Source organism: Ambystoma mexicanum, chromosome 4q (genome assembly GCF_040938575.1).
Source record: "Ambystoma mexicanum isolate Mex_15411 chromosome 4q, UKY_AmexF1_1, whole genome shotgun sequence".
Classification (NCBI taxonomy): Eukaryota; Metazoa; Chordata; class Amphibia; order Caudata; family Ambystomatidae; genus Ambystoma; species Ambystoma mexicanum.
Genome location: NC_090928.1, coordinates 439,220,210 through 439,238,044, shown reverse-complemented (window position 1 = coordinate 439,238,044; position 17,835 = coordinate 439,220,210). Strand labels below are relative to the sequence as shown.

Below are 17,835 nucleotides of genomic sequence, written 5' to 3'. Positions count from 1 at the left end.
CAATACTAGGACTCATCTCCAAAGCGAAGAAATCCAGGGCTCCTGGGCCTAACGGCCTTACTAACAACACATTCAAAGCTGAGCCAGCTCTCTGGGCTAACCTCCTCTCTCTGCTCTTTGAAGATGTTGTCAATTCCAAGAAGGTACCCACTAGTTGGCAAACAGCTCACATTGTTCCAATTTTCAAAAGAGGCCTGCGTAACGAGGTCAAAAATTATAGACCTATCTCGCTTATTGATGCGGATTGTAAGCTTTTTGCCTCTCTGTTGCTCTCGGACCTTAATGTTTGGATCAGGGAAAATAATATTCTCCCCAAACACCAAACAGGCTTTAGGGCAGGCCACTCAACTAATCTCAATGGTCTTATTCTCAGTGCCCTACAGACCTCTTCCTGGGGTAAATTTGATGGTCCTCTCTATGTCGCATCTATTGACCTGTCAAACGCTTTTGACCTGGTTATCAGGTCAAGACTATGGGAAAAACTAACCAAATGGGGCATTCCGGCAGGGCTTCTATCTCTTATCATGGCCATGTATGAAAATTCAGGGGTTCACATCAGGCTCGACTTGGCAGGAACCCTCTCTAGAAGGATTAGGACACGTATTGGGGTGAGACAAGGTTGCTCGTTAGCTCCCTGTCTCTTTATCCTTTATATGGCTGATGTTGACGACTTCCTGAGAAATGCAGGCATGATGAGTGCTAAATTAGGGGATCTGAGGCTCTCATGGTTGGCTTATGCCGACGACTTTCTTCTTTTTGATAAAACTAAAGTGGGCCTGCAGAGGCTCATATGCAAATTTGAAGAATATGGTAGTCTCAATGGCCTTAAGATTAACCCGAGCAAAACCCGTACTATGGTCTTTTCAAAGGGAAAAAAGGGGAACAACAAAGTATGGAAAATAGGATGTGAAAATATAATTAGAGCAAATAAAATCATCTATCTTGGCTATTTGATTTTGGCTAGACCCTCGGCGATCGAACTTAGACGATTCCTCAGAAACAAACTGCTCCCTCTCATCTCCCAATCCCTCAAACTAGACAATAAATATGGTATGTTCTCCCTTAAGCCTGTAGTAGACTTTTTTAAGGGTAAGGTTACTCCAAAACTTCTGTATGGAATGGAATTCCACTTCACGGCACTTTTGACTTTCTGGGATTCTCTCGAGGGTATCTATTGGAGGAAAATCTTAAAACTGCCAAATTCCATTCCAATAGCAGCTATCAGGTATGAATTAGGGTTAGTCTCATTTCGAGCCAGGATTCTCTGGAGGATTCTATCACTTTTCTCAGCCTTGCTTTCTCCAAAACCTGACACTCTCTATGCTGATGTGGGCCACATGATTTCTTCTCAGGGACATTTAGTCAAGAATTTATATCTCAATGCTTTTAGTGATCTCTGTGACAAGACCCTGTTGGATATTTCCTCCGATAGGGACACCCTACTAAAGAATCCGAATATGGTCAAGAAGCGTCTCTTTTGTCATGACTGGAGTAATACTATTGAAAAATTACATTCGTACCCCTCTTTGAGAGATTTACAATTTGATCATAAGAAAAGAGGCCTGTTGTCTTTTATTTTGAACCAATTCCCCAACAGATATTATCGCTCCCTTCTCATTAAACTCAGATGGAATCTCCTCCCCACTCGGGAAGTCTTACACAAAAGGAAGGAGTTCTCTGATTTAGATCCTAGCTGCCGCTTCTGCAAAACTTTGGGGGTGATTGAAACTGCTCGGCATCTCTTTTTAGACTGCACTGCTCTGACAGCTCTAAGGGACAAATATCTAGGTCGTTTTAATGCAATGGGGCAAATGGGGGTGGCAGATTTGATCTGGTCTCAGTGTCTCACTATTACAAACATTAAGGATGGACTTGCTGTGGCTGGATTTATCAAAGCTTTAGATTTATTCGCCCCGCTGTTATGATTATGATAATGATTATACCTGTTATGACTATGCTTGACTCTATGAAATTTCTCTTATTCTCTGTAGGTTTATTTTCTTTGTTAGAATTTTGTAAATTTTAAATTTTATTGTTGGTATATCTTTTATTGCTGCAGGATACTCTGCACTGTACCTTTTAAAATTTAAATTTGTCCCTTATTTTCTGGAAATTTTAACTGGAAATTGGATCTATGTTTTAACGCTTGTTTGTATAAATTGAAATTTAAATGTAATGAATGTTTTTCTACCTGTTAAAGATACACTATTTTGTAAAGGTTTCTTGTAAACCATATACAATAAAATAAAAAATAAAAAACTTTCTATTTAAATTTACTTTCCGTAATACTTTCGAGCTAGCAGAAATGCGATATTGAGAAACATAAGCTTAAGCTATACATGCCAAGTTTAAGTCTAATGCATTTTAGTTACTGTGCAACGAAACACATAATTTGCTCAGAATGACGACTAGAATAAACAATTGCTCAATTGCAAACAGCCACCACATAGGTCATGCCATATGCAAATCTCAGTTTAGAATCGTCCCTCGGAGGACTACCCATTTTCTAGACTTCCGTACGCACACTAGTCTTCAACTGACTCTTATAGCAGGCACGCTAGAAATCATAACAAACAGTGCCCTATTATGGCGAGTCCTCTTTTGGCGAGCCATCTTCTTGTTGCCCAAGGGCAACAAGAAGAGGGCTCGTAGCGAATAGAGATCTAGGCTCACTAGCCTTCGGTGTGGGCTGCACACCCAGACTACCCCTCGTGGTTTGTTCAGTTCTGTATAGATTTGGTAATTCAATCTTTCGTCGTTCTTCCTTTTAGTTAATGATTTGTTTAATACAAAAAATTATGATAAACACCGAATGATGTGTTCAACTAGCGTCAATGGTTTATTAGCAGATGCAGTAAAGCTGCCAATGCATTTCGGATTTAGAGTCCTTCAGCAGGGCGTATTTGTTTTATTTCATCAACACAAATTATAGATCCACAAGTGCAGCCCACACCTAAGGCTATGGAGCCTCGGTCTCTTTTCCCTACTAGTTTCACACACGCCAAGCACGGTGACGTGGTTTAGTGGGTTGCACCCCACTCTGAAGATCATAATTAAGTAACTTTATAATCTATTCAAACTATCTGAACAGAAGTGGTCCCACTTACCTCCTCTTTTGCAAGAAGAAGAGGGCTGCCACTCAACCACATTTCAATGAGACCAAAGAAAGTTATTTGCCAGCATGATAATGGTCCCCAACGCAACATTCTCACTTAAAACACGCCTGTACAGGCAAAGGGACGAGCCGACAGTCGCATACAACAAACGTGCACGGCCGGGTCACCAAGTAAAAAATAAACAGAACCACAAACATTGCAAACAATATAATGGTTATAGCAATATTTAATCGGCTTCGTGTTGCCGCAAAACGTCCATTGTCGATGTTGCACTGTACAGCTTTCACATTGTAGGCAATATTGATTTCGATTCAATCGTACACTGACTGCAAAGTATTTCACGTAAATAACTGCAGCCTGGGGCTAGCCCGGACAAAAGTCCAGCCTAGCTTTGCTCCCAGCACCCACACCGATAAGAGGGGGGCCTGGGAATAGGCAGGTCATAGGGAAAGCCATAGGCGATGGGCCAGGTCGTGTCATGGAGATAGAAAGACTTGCTCTGCAGAAAACAACGTTTTAAGGGGGTTATGGCTAGAGGGCTTCCCGGAGCCAGGGGATGCCACAAGTGGACACAGTTCGTGAGAGGAAATCAACACCTTTACAGTAAATGGGGGTCACCGCCACTGACCTCCATCGTTCTCTGGGTGCATGCCTCCTCCGCTGCAGACCCCAAACGCCAAGTGGTCTGCCATTGACAGCAGAGGTATTCGTTCGGCGTCTGTCAGGCACAGCTGACAGATCCCGAGGCCTCGGCAGGAGAAACAGATGCCTGTAAGGACTGAAAGGTCTCTGTGAAACGTTATGTGCAGGTGACGGGGTTATACAGACTCAAGAGGCTTGGAACAACTTGGGAGCACACACAGCGGGACTGGGGGTGGTATAAAACGACTGCACTGCAAGCGCTCCATCTAAAGTGATGGCGAATGGTACATCTCAGGTTTTGAACTGGGAGCTCGCTGCAAGCAAAAAGCAAGACACAAATAGGAACGATCCTACTTCGCCGGGCCTCACACTCACCCTCGTTCAACACCTCCACCAGGTCGGCGCAGCTATCACACATCTTTGCCCTGAGCGCCTTCCCTCCTGTCCAGCTGATGCCTTTCCGCCCCAAAACAGGAGTGTGTGACAGGGACAGGAGGAGGAGGAGGGTGCACTGACAGTCCGGCCCACCCCCACAGGCGTCCGGTCACTCGGTACTTCCGAGCGCCGCCATTTTGGATACGAGAGGCTTTGGGTGCGCTCGGCTATTTCCGCCGATCCCCGGCACTGCCACCGACAAATGGCCCTCGGGGTCACACGCTCCTGTCGCCTCTGTGGACATGCTACGTCAGCACGCACGGCGACGAAGGGAGGAGGTACTGTATACAGTGAGTTTCTATGTCAGCAGATCTCGAAGGGGTATTTTTTCTCCAGAACGTCTGAGTACGGATCTGACTAGATTGCTTGTTTGACCGGGTCAAGACGACTTCGCTGCAGGCAGCTGTGGGCGTTACTGTAGACTGGTAATCGAGATAATGCTCTGCGAATTCCTCATTGAAAGGTGGAGGGGGCGGGGCTAATGGGTTCACAGGACTAGGCTGCAGAATTGGTTGGATGAAATGTATTTGAGCAACCGCCGAAGAACTATGTGATCATTTCCAGCATTTTTCATAGAGTGCATTAGGGAACATTTTTATGACATTGGAGCATGTTTTCTTCTCGGTATAGCATAAGAAATCGGAAAGTGTACTATCCAGACTCCAACCACAGTAAAAGCTTGACTTCTATGCTTTTCTTGTTTTCTTCTCCCAGCTTCTATTTCTCTAGCCAATAACCAGGGCTGCAATGGAGACTCAATCACATGTAAAGGCTGCATTCCAAGCTCCGCTTTGTGATTTGTAATGCTGGGCACTGGTCAATGAGTAGTGGACAAGATGTGTCACATGAAGCCCGAGGTGAGGACCACTCATTACCCCCACGTCTCTCTTCCTCGTCCCAGTACTTATTTCTGAGGCCACTTTCTCCTCCAGGAATGCTTCTTCACTTTATCTTAATTCCTTCCATAATACCTCCCCCTTACCCACAAGACCCGGTTTAATTTTTCCTGCCCTCCGGCCAGGATTTTTTCGGGAGCGGGACACGTGAGTTCTGGTTTTGCTGGCCCCCTGGAGGATCCCTCGGTTGGCCTCAGTCCCCTCCTGTGGGGCACGCTCCTGATTTCCCCTTTGGGGATTTGGGGGGGGGGGAGTGGAAGCTTGCAGGAGACAGTGCATCACAGCAGCGATTTGTTGTCACCCCCCTAGTCGCTGGGCGGGTGATTGGCTTTGGTTTCCTGTGCTGTGCTTTTGAGCTTCTGCACATTTGCATTTTGTGTTTCACTACTGGCCCTGGTGGATCCTGTGTGTTTTACCTGCTCACACTATGGGGAAGCATTTGGCAAATCACTGTCACCTGTAGTCCGCAACCTCTTCGTCTGACTCCCTTGAACAGTATCGGCGGAGGCATGCTGCTAAGGGGAACGTGTCTGAACATTTATCCTTATCCCAAAGAACATTATTAAGTATTTGCTGCAGTTGGCTGTTTGCAAACAGTGGGAGAAGGCCGAGGTGTGTCTCTACTTCCTCTTCCTCCTCTCCTTCCAAGTCGTAGGCCCCCTCTTCGGATGTCTTCTTCAGAGGCGGATGCTGAGGGGAAGTACCTGGACAGGGAAGCTGTGGCCGCTGTCTTGACGCATGTGTGGGACAGTATTGGGTTATCAGAGCCCCAGGGCGACTGTTTGGATCCCTCCATTAGACAGTACAAACATACGGCCAGGATGGGGTTCTCTTATTGCGGACATTCACAGGAAGATACTTCGGGATTGAAAGGACCCGAAACAGAGTGTCATTCCGCAGTTTATGACGAAGCTTTAGCCTTTGTCGGGTGGGGACACCTTTCTCTCGGACTGTGGAGATGGATGATATTCTCACCAGTCTGGTGGGCTGGTCATCCATGTCAGCTGAGGATGCGGCGGTCCGGGACCAGTTGGATCGCAAGGTCAACTCGGGCCATAAGAAAGTACACTGAGGGGCTCATCTGGCCCTTTGGGCTAATGTCAATGGCTCCTACATGGAAGAGACTGTACTGGGGGGTTTTAAGAAGCTGTGTCAGGCTGTGAAGGACGGTTCTGAGTGCTTCTCTTCTCTCTGACATGCAGCGTCAGGTGGAGTTGTTGTCGGACCTGGCCTATGATGGTGTGAGTGGCTCGGCCATGACCATGGGTGCCTGGATTTCGTCTTGGAGGCATGTTCATCTTCGGGATTGGAAGTCTGAAGGTTCACAGAAGATGGCGGCTCTTAAATTTCCTTTTGAAGGGGCTAAACCTTTTGGTGCTTTATTGGAAGACAAAATTCACAAGGTTTTCTGTGCCGACAAACATGCAGACAAGTTGCGGCGAAAGCCTCCCTCGGCTGCCAAGAAGTTGTCTGGCAGGTCGGGACCTGCTTTTTCGGGATACACAACCCGTTCCTTTCGTAGGCCTTGTGGGGGATTGCTTCCGGCCTTCGGCCCCAGTGCAGAAGTGCTGTGGGTTAGGGGGTGGGGTCTGGACGACGACGGTGGTGGTCGTCTCTGGCTATTTTGTGTTTTGGGCCAGTGTTTTGGCCCAGTGGTTTAGTTTAGTTTATTTATAGAGCGCGCCAAGCCTGTGGGCTTCTGGGTGCTAAACCTGAAGGTTGCAAAGGTAAAACAGTGAAGTACATCAAAGATAAGATACACAGTTACATCAATAAAGGATACAAGAGAGAGTGCAACAATAAGATACATAGATCGTTGCATATATACATCATGTGATAGGGTATACTACATATATACATAGCATCTTATGGTTATATGGTGCTGCCCGCTGGGCTCTTTGGACAGTCATGGATGGGTATCGGGTGGACTTCCCGATACAGCTCCTCTTGGTCAGGACGTCTCTTCCTCGCAAACAGCCCAAGCGGTCATTGAAGTCTACCACTCTGTCAGTGTTGTTACTGAAGAATGCTATTGTGCCAGTCCCTCGGGCCCAATGGGGTCGGTGGTTTTACTCCAGGATTTCTCCGGTTCCGAAACCATCTGGGAAGTTCTGCCTCATCCTCAATCTAAAGTGCCTGAGCTGTTTCTTGAGGAGGGAGAGGTTCAAGATGGAGACTCAGCAGAACATTCTCCCTCTGGTTCAGAAGGGGGATTGGTTGGCGTCCCTGGACCTCCAGGACGCTTATTACCGTATGTCGCTGCTCCCCTCCCAGGTCAAGTTCTTGTTTTGCCTTGGGACATTGACATTTTCAGTTCCTGGTCCTCCCCTTTGGGTTGAGATCAGCCCCCGGGTGTTCACCAAATTGGTGGCTCCCCTGGTGGCTCATCTCCACCTACAGGGTGTTCAACTTTTCCCCTATGTCGACGACTGGCTAGTCAAGGCAGCTTGGCGGGAGATGGTCCTGGTGCATCTCCGTCTGGTCTGACTGGCTCTGTGAGACTGGGGTTTCTGATCGACTGGCCCAAGTCCCATCTGTGTCCCTCCCAGGATCTGGTTTTCATTGGGGTACAGATGATTTAGCATCTTCATTCTGTTGTTAGGGTTCTCCAGCGGATGTGGGCCCCGGCTCACCTGTTGCTTGCTCTGCTGGGGCACATGGCCTCCTGTGTTTTTTCTGGTGCTGTGGTCCACCTCCATCTGCGTTCCTTGGTCTCCTACCATCTAGCCCACTAGCTCTCAGGCGTACAAAGCCTCTGTCCCAATCTCTTGGGCTCTGAAAGCAGATCTGTTGTGGTGGTTGTAGGTTCGAAATCTTCAGGTGGTGGTGGCCCTGGTTCATCCCGTGCAGACCACACTTACTACCGATGCCAGTGGGCGGGGCAGGGACCGACTTTGGTTGCCCATTCAGCGCAGGGCCTGTGGGAGCCGGAGGAGCTTCATCACTCGTCCAACTGGAAGGAGTTGTGTGCCATTCACCGGGCCCTGTTGTTTTTCAGAGAGTCCCTGGTAGGCCGGGCGTTGGTGGTCAGGACGGACAACATTGTAGTCTTTGCGTATGTCAATCGTCAGGGGGGCTCGGGTTGTTCCTTGAATGTCCTGGCCTGTCTGTTTGCTGCATGGGGGAGAAACATCTGGTGTCTCTCGAGGCCGTGCACATCAGGGGGCTGGACAACTTTCAGTCAGATCACCTCAACAGGGTTTTCTCCTAATCCTAGGATCTGGTCCTCTCGGACAGGGTTTTTGCAGAGACCTGTTGCAGATTCGGGTGTCTGGATCTGGATCTCTTTGCCTCAGTGAATGTGCTTCTCTTATGCTCCCGGCTTCCAACGGTGGGTGCCTGGGGGGTGGTCGCCCTGAATCTGCAGTGGCCGAGGGGTCTCCTCTATGCTTTTCCTCCTCTCCCTCTTCTTCCCCGCATGGTGCAGCGGATCTGGGGATCCAGAACGACTCTTCTGTTGGTGGCTCCTTTCTGGCCTTGTCAGGGTTGGTTCCGTTTCCTTCTGGATCTCCAGCCGGTTGATTCCGAAGTGACCTTGCCCTCTACAGGCGTTGCTGGGGTCCGAAGTTCGGCGGATTCAATGGTTAGTTTGGTTCTTGCATGGTCTTTGACTTTCAAGGGGTTTTCTGGTCAAGTGGTCGAATCCATCCTCTGGACTAGTCGCCCTTCTACCTTGAAGTCCCATGACCACCACTGCAGACATTTTCTGGCTTAGTGTGGAAGGTCGGGGGTTCTCCCGCTTCTGTGTGGATTGCCTTCTGTTCTCCAGTTTCTCCGGGAGGGGTTCGATGTTCGTTCCCAATGGACCTCCATAAAAATCCTCCAGGGGGACTCTAGGGATGTATGGCGGGGGATGCCTTGGTGGCGGAATTCCATAGGGCTCTTACTACCTCTCATCCCTGTCCTATAAGGGTCTTCCTCTGTTGGAACTTCCGCTGGTCTTGAAGTTTCTTCAGGGGCCTCCCTTTGAGCCCCTTGCGGACATCGACATCCGGCTCTTCACTCTCAAGAAGGCTTTCCTTATTGCAATCACGTCTGCCCAGTGCCTGGGGGAGGAGAGGACTTTGTTGTGTCACCCTCCCTTTTTGCAGGAGCTCCCTGATTCCATTGTTTTGCACTGTGACCCCAAGTTTCTGCCTAAGGTGGTGTCTCGTTTTCACACGTCGCATGATCTGGTTCTCGCAGCTTTTTTCCAGGACCCCCAGACTCCTGACGAGGTGGCTTGGCGCGCCATTGATTTTAGGCGGGCTGTTCTGGCGTACCTTTCTCAGATGGAACAGTTCCATCTAACAGCCTGCTTGTTACGTTTGCCGCTGCTGGGGTGTGGCGTAAGGCCTCAATGGCGTCCATCAGCCGTTGGATCTGGACTGTCATCTCTATGGCGTAGGTGTCTGCTGGATGTCTGTACCTGACCATGTCCAGGGTTGCTCCACTAGGGATATGATGGCTTCCTGGGCTGATGCCCGTGGGGCATTTATGCAGGAGATATGTAGGGCTGCTACCTGGGCGGACAAATGCACATTTATCAGTTATTACCGACTGAATGTGTCCACCCCTTGGCTTAATACCTACCCCCGCATCAGAAGTCTTATCAAGTGACTACACACTTTCTTATCATTGCTACCACAACCACCTTCACCCTTCTATGTGGTATCAGGGCCTATTTGCCTTCAAACACTTGGGGTGTAATTGCCTGTTCACAAATCTTTTGTGCAATTCGATCATAGTTGGTCAATGGTACCTCAGATGGACCCGTGTTGTTTGCAAAAGCATACTAAAAGTACTCCAGTAGATCACATCTCTCAATAGATCAATGCTCTTCTTTTCACCAAAGCGTCCACGAGTGCCAGGCAGCAACTTGCTTCCAGTGTCTCATGATCTCGAGTTGGTTTGCCAGCATTACCCCATTTTCAAAGGTAAAGTCTTTTAGTCCACTATCGCCTGCGGTTGCTTGCACAAGTGGTTATTTTTTGCAGTTCTCCATGCTCCAGTGTTTTTAAAGTCTCTTGTTTTTCACTCGTCAGTTTCCCAAAGGGTGTCTGCTGATTTCTTGGGCCACCCCTGGAGAGCGTTAGTCTGAGTCAGTTTCTTTATTTGCTTCAACAAATCATTCATTCTTGCACTAATCCTTAAGGCTTCTGGATCATGGCTAATGTGCAGTGTTCACGTTATACACCAAAGCCCAGTTTTGCATGTTGTGTCTTGCAAAATGGCTACCTTTGTCAAATTTTATTTCATCTGGAATGCCATGATGTCTTATCAGTTACTCCCGCCCTTGCAATGTAACTCGCTAATGCTGGCTGTGTTTTTTTTTTTTTTAATTATTTTTTTTCACTTCTCTTCAAAGCGCCTTGAGGTTTCTTTTCTAGTGCATAGCGCTTTATTCCACAGCATATGGGGCACTGGGATGCAGCTTGCATGGCAATGTCCACTGTAACCGGTACTTGTCATTTCTTAGCCCATTCACAGGTTCCCAGTTTCCCCAGATGCTTGATGCGCCCCAGCCTGCCATTTCATGCAGCAGTTCTTTCTATTCCAGTGTTGTCACTGGGCAAATCCTTTGCCATCTGATCAGCTCCATTATTGAACAGTTCAGCATGCTGGTGTCAGAATGTATGCGTGCATCGGCATGCGCAAGGTAAATTGTGCTCTTTTCACCTTCTCAATTACAGAAGCTACCGCTTTCAGTTCAGCATTCTGGCTTGCACCCCCTCTTCTTTTCTCATTAACAGTGTTTCTTGATGGGGATAGAATGCAATTGCGCGCCAGCGTCTCTGTTCTTTCTCATACTCTGCATCGTTGTTCGTGAAGCAAGCCTGTTTCTTTGCTCCTTCTGCCAATAAATCATAAACGGGTGTGCCTTTAAAGGGAGATTCTGGCAGTGCTACGGGGGCACTAAATTCAGAAATTTCCTCTAGATTTACTGCTTTCAGCATCTTCTCACGCAATTCAGAATTCCCCCGTACTGCCAGCCTTTGTGCGCTGCTGTAAATACCACTTCCACTGGACATGAGCGGCATTCTGCACTTTTCTCACTTCTTCCTCCCACAGTCATTTCACGTACCCAGCCCATGACCGGAATTTCTATGCAATTTGTCTTCTCAAGCCACAAGCCCCACACAGCAAAATCATTGCAGACACAATCTTTCAAGTCAAAAGAGGCCCTTTTTGTCATCAGATTCAACTCACTATAATTCTGCAAAGCGTCTTTTAGCCTGTTGAAAAGCAGTCTGCTGATCAATGTACCATTCAAAAGCATATTTCTTCCTGGTAACTTTGTAGTTTGGCTTTAGAATCAGACTCCAATGCAGTGCGTGATCTTTCCATAGAACCCTCAACCCAATTAATCTTTGCGCTTCCTTATCACACATAGGATTTTTAATCTGTTGTACCATTGCCACAATAAAACCAATCATTTTCTTTACTGAGCCAAACCACATTGCACTTAAAAATGTCACTTTTTGTGCAGATCCGTGCACTTTCTCTGAATGAATTGCCCACACTCTGTTCTGCACATGGGCTGTCAATTTGTCATCAGGTTTTTCAACGTGGGTCACAGTTAACATTATATCAACAATGTCTTGTTCCTTGCATACATCACTCCATTGCAACATTTCCATGTCTTTAGCAACCAATCCATGGCATAGAGTGGGACTGTTCAAATACCCTTGGGGCAATTTAGTAAATTTAAATTATCTGTCCCCCTAAACCACTGCAAATTGATCCTGCAATTCCAAATCCATGCATAAGTCAATGATCCTATGCCATTCAACCACTTCTTCTTTGAGTTTCTCACCCATTGTAACCATGTCTGGCACAGCAACATGCAATGAAGCCCATTAAGCGTGTTTAATCAAAACAGAATTCGCCACCTTCACAAGGATTTTACAGTTGCCAAAAACAAAGCCTCTCAACACAAATGTTACTCTTTCCCTTACAACTCGACCATTCCCATGATGTTTTCAGGATTGCCAGTAGATCACACCCCACAGATGGCTCCTTTTGGGTTGGGGTTTTGTCTGTTGGCATGTGAATTTCTGTGGGATTAAAGTGGTGTGTTGTGTTGCGGCACTTCTGTCTCTCTGTGTTTCATTGGCTCTATTTGTCTGTATGGGACCCCTCCCCATTGGCTATGCTTTGGTATACCTCAGAGGTAAGTACTGGGACGAGAAAGAAGGACGTGGAGGTAATGCTATGATTACTTACCAGTACTCATTACTCCTAGTCCTACTCTTCCTCGTCACAGTACTACCGTCCCTCCTCTCCCTCCCTGCGGGGAGCGTCCCATGCTCCGGCTTGGTCATTATGAACTGGGACTTGTGGGTAAGGGGGTGGTATTATGGACAGAATTAATAGAAAGTGAAAAAGGGTTCCTGGAGCGGAGGCAGGGCCTCAGAGGTAAGTACTGTGACAAGGATGGTAGGACTAGGAGTAATGAAGATTACCGGTAATTCATCATAGCATCCCTGAAGATCAGCTAGTGTTGAAGCCCTTACCATTGGACTCCATTGTGTGCTATGTGATCTTTGCCCCCTCCTTCAACTCAGGATTACTAACTTGGGTGGTGGTCACTTACCACCCAGTAGAGCCCTCAGTTGGGGGCCTCAATGCTTCAGCAAAGCATGACAAACATAATAATCAATATTTGCAACATAGACTGTGCCTCTGGAGCAGGGGTCGCCAAACAGTTGATCGTGAGCAAACAGTAGCTTGCATGAGCCTTTGATGTCGATCGCGCTCAACTTTCAGAAAAAGGGGGGAAAAAATGATGCATGGCAGTGCTCTGACCAATGACCAATCACATGCCTGCAAATCTCTATAGCCTATAGAATGTGCCCTGTAATTGGCCAGAGCAAGTTCCTTGCTGAAAGCTGTGCTCCCATTGGCCACAGTGGTTTCACTGTGTGCTAAGGTTAGTTTGCCCGGTGTTTTTTCTTTTAAAAGCACCATGGCGCCGCTATCTTGGAGGCTGAGGCTTGAATTGGAGGACGGAGGCTGACAAGCTGCATACAAGGGTAAGGTAAGTGAAGTCGGGTTGGGTGGGGCGGGGGAGGTTGATTGTGTTCATTTTTTTGTTTTGTTGGTGGGCGCACAGCTGTTTGTGCTGTCGGAGGAGGGACGGGCAGCTCAGCAGAAAGGAGCCCAGGGTGAAACTGAGGCATTTAGCTATCATTTAGCTATCATGCTTAATGTCTCCGCCTCACCCTGGGCTCATTTGCAATCGTGTAAGCTAATTTTAGATGACAGGGCTCCAGCGAGCAAGCCCTCCCGGGACTTTTTCACGTGAGCCCTGCCATTTCTAAGAGTAGCTTATATGACTGAAAATGAGTTCAGGGCAAATTTGAAACATTCAGCACGATAGCTTAATGCCTCCGTTACGCCCTGGGCTAATTTTCAGTTACAGGAACTACATTTGGAAATGGCAGGGCTCTGGGAGCAAGCCCTGCTCATTTCCTAAGTGTGGCAAGCTAAAACGGTGTCCGTGTGAAAGACTGTCATACGAACACCGTTTCAGCTTGTCACACTTAAGGAATGAGCAGGGCTTGCTCCCAGAGCCCTGCCATTTCCAAATGTAGTTCCTGTAACTGAAAATTAGCCCAGGGCGAAACAGAGGCATTTAGCTATTACGCGTAATGTATCCACCTCATCCTGAGCTCATTTTCAGTTACAGAAGCTAAATGTGGAAACGGCAGGGCTTTGGGAGCAAGCCCTGCTCCCAGGGTTGGACTGAGCCATACAATTGTCTCGGAGCATCAATGGAAAAAGTGGCCCACAGTTGCAAATGGCCATTCATTCCTTTTATGTAACCAAAGAGGAGTGTTCTGATAAAGAGTAATGCAAATTGTGCATTTTAAAGAATATTTTTTCAGCAACACTGGTCAACACTACAAGCCACAAAGTTAATTAACTCATCACCTGGCCCAAATTGGTCGAAAAAGTGGCCCACTGTAGTGAAAAGGGCATTTGCTCCCCCCGGGACCAGCCCTGATTGCAATAAAAGACCCTATCACCCCCCCATACATGTCCAACTCTGCGTGACAACCATGAACTCCATGTTGGAGAGATGACACCTTCAGCATAAAACTTAGCATTTATTTGAAAGAAAGCAACAAATAACAGTAATTTTAGCAGCAATTGGGAATAATCATAATGCAAGTTATAAAAAATCACAAATACTCAGAACACAGTCACACGTTCCTTGTATCTAATTAGCGCTGGAGACCCAGGTCCTCTTAAATGAACTGCTGCTCATCAACTAGGTGGCTTCCCTCATATCCTTCAGCCAGCTCTTAGATGACAGCGCTACAAGGAGCCGGAGGGGCAACATTAAGCTCTGGGCACTTGCTGGACAACAGTCCACGGAAGAATCCCTCCTGGGTCATGTGTGCATGCATTCTTGTACCTTTGTGCTGTCAGTCAGCGTGATGCAATATTATAGAACTTTCTCAGAGCATGTTTACTGATGGAAAAACCCAGCTTGCTAACTCTCCAAGACACTCCCTCCCCCCCCCCCCTTGGAGCCCATCTGCCAATTCAGGAATGTTTCTTATCAGCGGGGGCAAGGCCGTGCCGTTTCTTCTCATGGGCCTGTTTAGGGGGGATGGCAGTCTTACGTTTGCAAAGAAAGAGTATTCCAGTAGAAGCTGAAATAATTATGCATTGCATTAACCCCTAGTGAGCAAGCTTTACTGGGCCTGCACTCTGCTAGCTAGTGTCTATAATGCTACAATGCTTTAAGCACTCAAATACAGGTCTCTATTAGCTACTAAACCTGCGCCTCTCCGCTGCCTTAGCAAGCTATGAATGTAACCTTCCAGCCCTTTGATGCCTGCACGTTCAATGTAGCTCACTATGCCTGGTATGAAGGTGCTACTAAGCATTACTAATCCATCTTTAAAGGTCTGTTTCAGCATTTAGTACACCCTTCGAATAAGGTGTTAGTCTTAGTTGTTAATGCAGCCATCTAAGGACCTAATATGTAATATGGTTAGCTCAGCAGGCTAATGCACCCGAAGAAAATGCAACTTCCTTCACACTACATTCCACCCCTTTTCAAAGTGTGGGCGACAATGCTGGCTTATATCGATCTTCATTTTATACTACGCAGTGATAACCGAGGTAGTTAAAGATCTTGGGGCTTTCCAAGAGGTTAAGCAAACTGTCTTCTACCTTTTTAGTCAGCTCGGCATGCAAGGTTAATTAAAACCCTACCTAAACAAAAATGTATACAACGTGAATAGTGATATCTAACCTAGCCACCACCTGGCCTACACATTATCTTCTAACTGATCATTGTTAATAAGCAGCATGCAATTAATAACAAGGCAATCTGGTGTTGGTTAATCTGAATGAAATATTGCATTCATGTATAGTCACCAGCTCTAAATCTGGCACCCTTCCAGTATGAGGGGCCCATCCAGGGCCCCCCACCCCCCTGTTCCCAGGGCATACAAGCATGACTATGGGCTGTGTGATTAGACACTCCCCCCATGTATGTGGAACCCAACCGAAACTATCCAATTTCATCAGCAAGATTAACACATGGGCACCAGGTTTTTAAAGCAAACAATTCTACTGCTTTGCATCAGAACTCAAATTATTGCTCTAACAATCAAAAACCCAAATGGCTTAATGTAAACATTTGTAGTTAAATGTAACTTCTTGTATCGGTGTGCTGCAGACAGCCGTCCCCAGAAAAATTGATGAAACTTGCTGATTCAACAAATTGTGCAATAAAATGCATCTACAGTCCATTATGATTTCATTTACCCGCGCAAAGGCTGCAAAAATGTCCTCGTAGCTAAGATTCTACCATCTCCAATTAGAGCTCATGCTCTTGGCAGCATTTCTTCAAAGCAAAACCTCAACATAAGCTTAGATAGCTTAATGTATGCACTCACATTATCTCAAAGCATTGAATGCTCCCGTCTGCACCACCCTGCTGTCCCAACAATTCATAAATGATTCTCCTTGCTACGTGCAAAGTAGTAATTGTCTAAAAAAACAACTATGGGTAAAGTAGCTGGGTTGGAAGAGCAAAACATTTCATAAATCCATCTCTCATTGCATTTCACTGATAAAAACAATTTCGCAGCATTTCGGCATTCAAGTGGTGTTTAACACAGCTGTTTGTGCAACATTTGGTTACGTTATAGTCCACAACCCTTTGCGGTTGCATTCTCTCCAGTCTTTAGACAAAAAATGGCATAACATATCAAACAGGTTATTAGAACCACCCACTGAAACATTTGGGAATGTACATCATCAAGTGTCTGACAATATGCCAAGTCAGCGTTGTGGCAGTTCTATAATATTATTCTGTCGGGCACTTCTCGCAGGTTGTAGTACAATTGTCCTCATAAGGCAGTAGCACTAAGTGCGGTGCAGGATAAATTCAATGTTCACATGGCACCCTGCAGTAACCCGCCTTCTCTGAGAATGCGTCTGCTTGACTGGTCAGAAGCACCCGATAATTGCTCACGTCTAACCCCAGGTTTTTTGCCTAACAGCAGAAACACACAGAAATGTTAAAATTTCACTAAAGAACAATATCAGTGTTATCCACCCCTTGGCTTAATACCTCCCCCCGCATCAGAAGTCTTATCAAGTGACTACACACTTTCTTATCATTGCTACCACAACCACCTTCACCCTTCTATGTGGTATCAGGGCCTATTTGCCTTCAAACACTTGGGGTGTAATTGACTGTTCACAAATCTTTTGTGCAATTCGATCATAGTTGGTCAATGGTACTTCAGATGGACCCGTGTTGTTTGCAAAAGGATACTAAAAGTACTCCAGTAGATCACATCTCTCAATAGATCAATGCTCTTCTTTTCACCAAAGCGTCCACGAGTGCCAGGCAGCAACTTGCTTCCAGTGTCTCATGATCTCGAGTTGGTTTGCCAGCATTACCCCATTTTCAAAGGTAAAGTCTTTTAGTCCACTATCGCCTGCGGTTGCTTGCACAAGTGGTTATTTTTTGCAGTTCTCCATGCATCCAGTGTTTTTAAAGTCTCTTGTTTTTCACTCGTCAGTTTCCCAAAGGGTGTCTGCTGATTTCTTGGGCCACCCCTGGAGAGCGTTAGTCTGAGTCAGTTTCTTTATTTGCTTCAACAAATCATTCATTCTTGCACTAAACCTTAAGGCTTCTGGATCATGGCTAATGTGCAGTGTTCACGTTATACACCAAAGCCCAGTTTTGCATGTTGTGTCTTGCAAAATGGCTACCTTTTGTCAAATTTTATTTCATCTGGAATGCCATGATGTCTTATCAGTTACTCCCGCCCTTGCAATGTAACTCGCTAATGCTGGCTGTGTTTTTTTTTTTAATTATTTTTTTTTCACTTCTCTTCAAAGCGCCTTGAGGTTTCTTTTCTAGTGCATAGCGCTTTATTCCACAGCATATGGGGCACTGGGATGCAGCTTGCATGGCAATGTCCACTGTAACCGGTACTTGTCATTTCTTAGCCCATTCACAGGTTCCCAGTTTCCCCAGATGCTTGATGCGCCCCAGCCTGCCATTTCATGCAGCAGTTCTTTCTATTCCAGTGTTGTCACTGGGCAAATCCTTTGCCATCTGATCAGCTCTATTATTGAACAGTTCAGCATGCTGGTGTCGGAATGTATGCGTGCATCGGCATGCGCAAGGTAAATTGTGCTCTTTTCACCTTCTCAATTACAGAAGCTACCGCTTTCAGTTCAGCATTCTGGCTTGCACCCCCTCTTCTTTTCTCATTAACAGT

The 17,835-nt window shown here is 46.5% G+C and overlaps 1 protein-coding gene across 1 annotated transcript in view; it reads right to left on the bottom strand.

The window, feature by feature from the left end:
- The window catches only part of USP34 (ubiquitin specific peptidase 34), a 3,618,222-nt gene extending 3,613,850 nt beyond the window's left edge, over positions 1–4,372 (bottom strand). Inside the window, exon 1 of the mRNA XM_069608012.1 lies at positions 4,134–4,372. Coding sequence (XP_069464113.1) covers positions 4,134–4,176 — 43 coding nt within the window. The 5' untranslated portion in view covers positions 4,177–4,372. The remainder of the gene's footprint in view (positions 1–4,133) is intronic.
- Between the last annotated feature and the right edge of the window lie 13,463 nt (positions 4,373–17,835).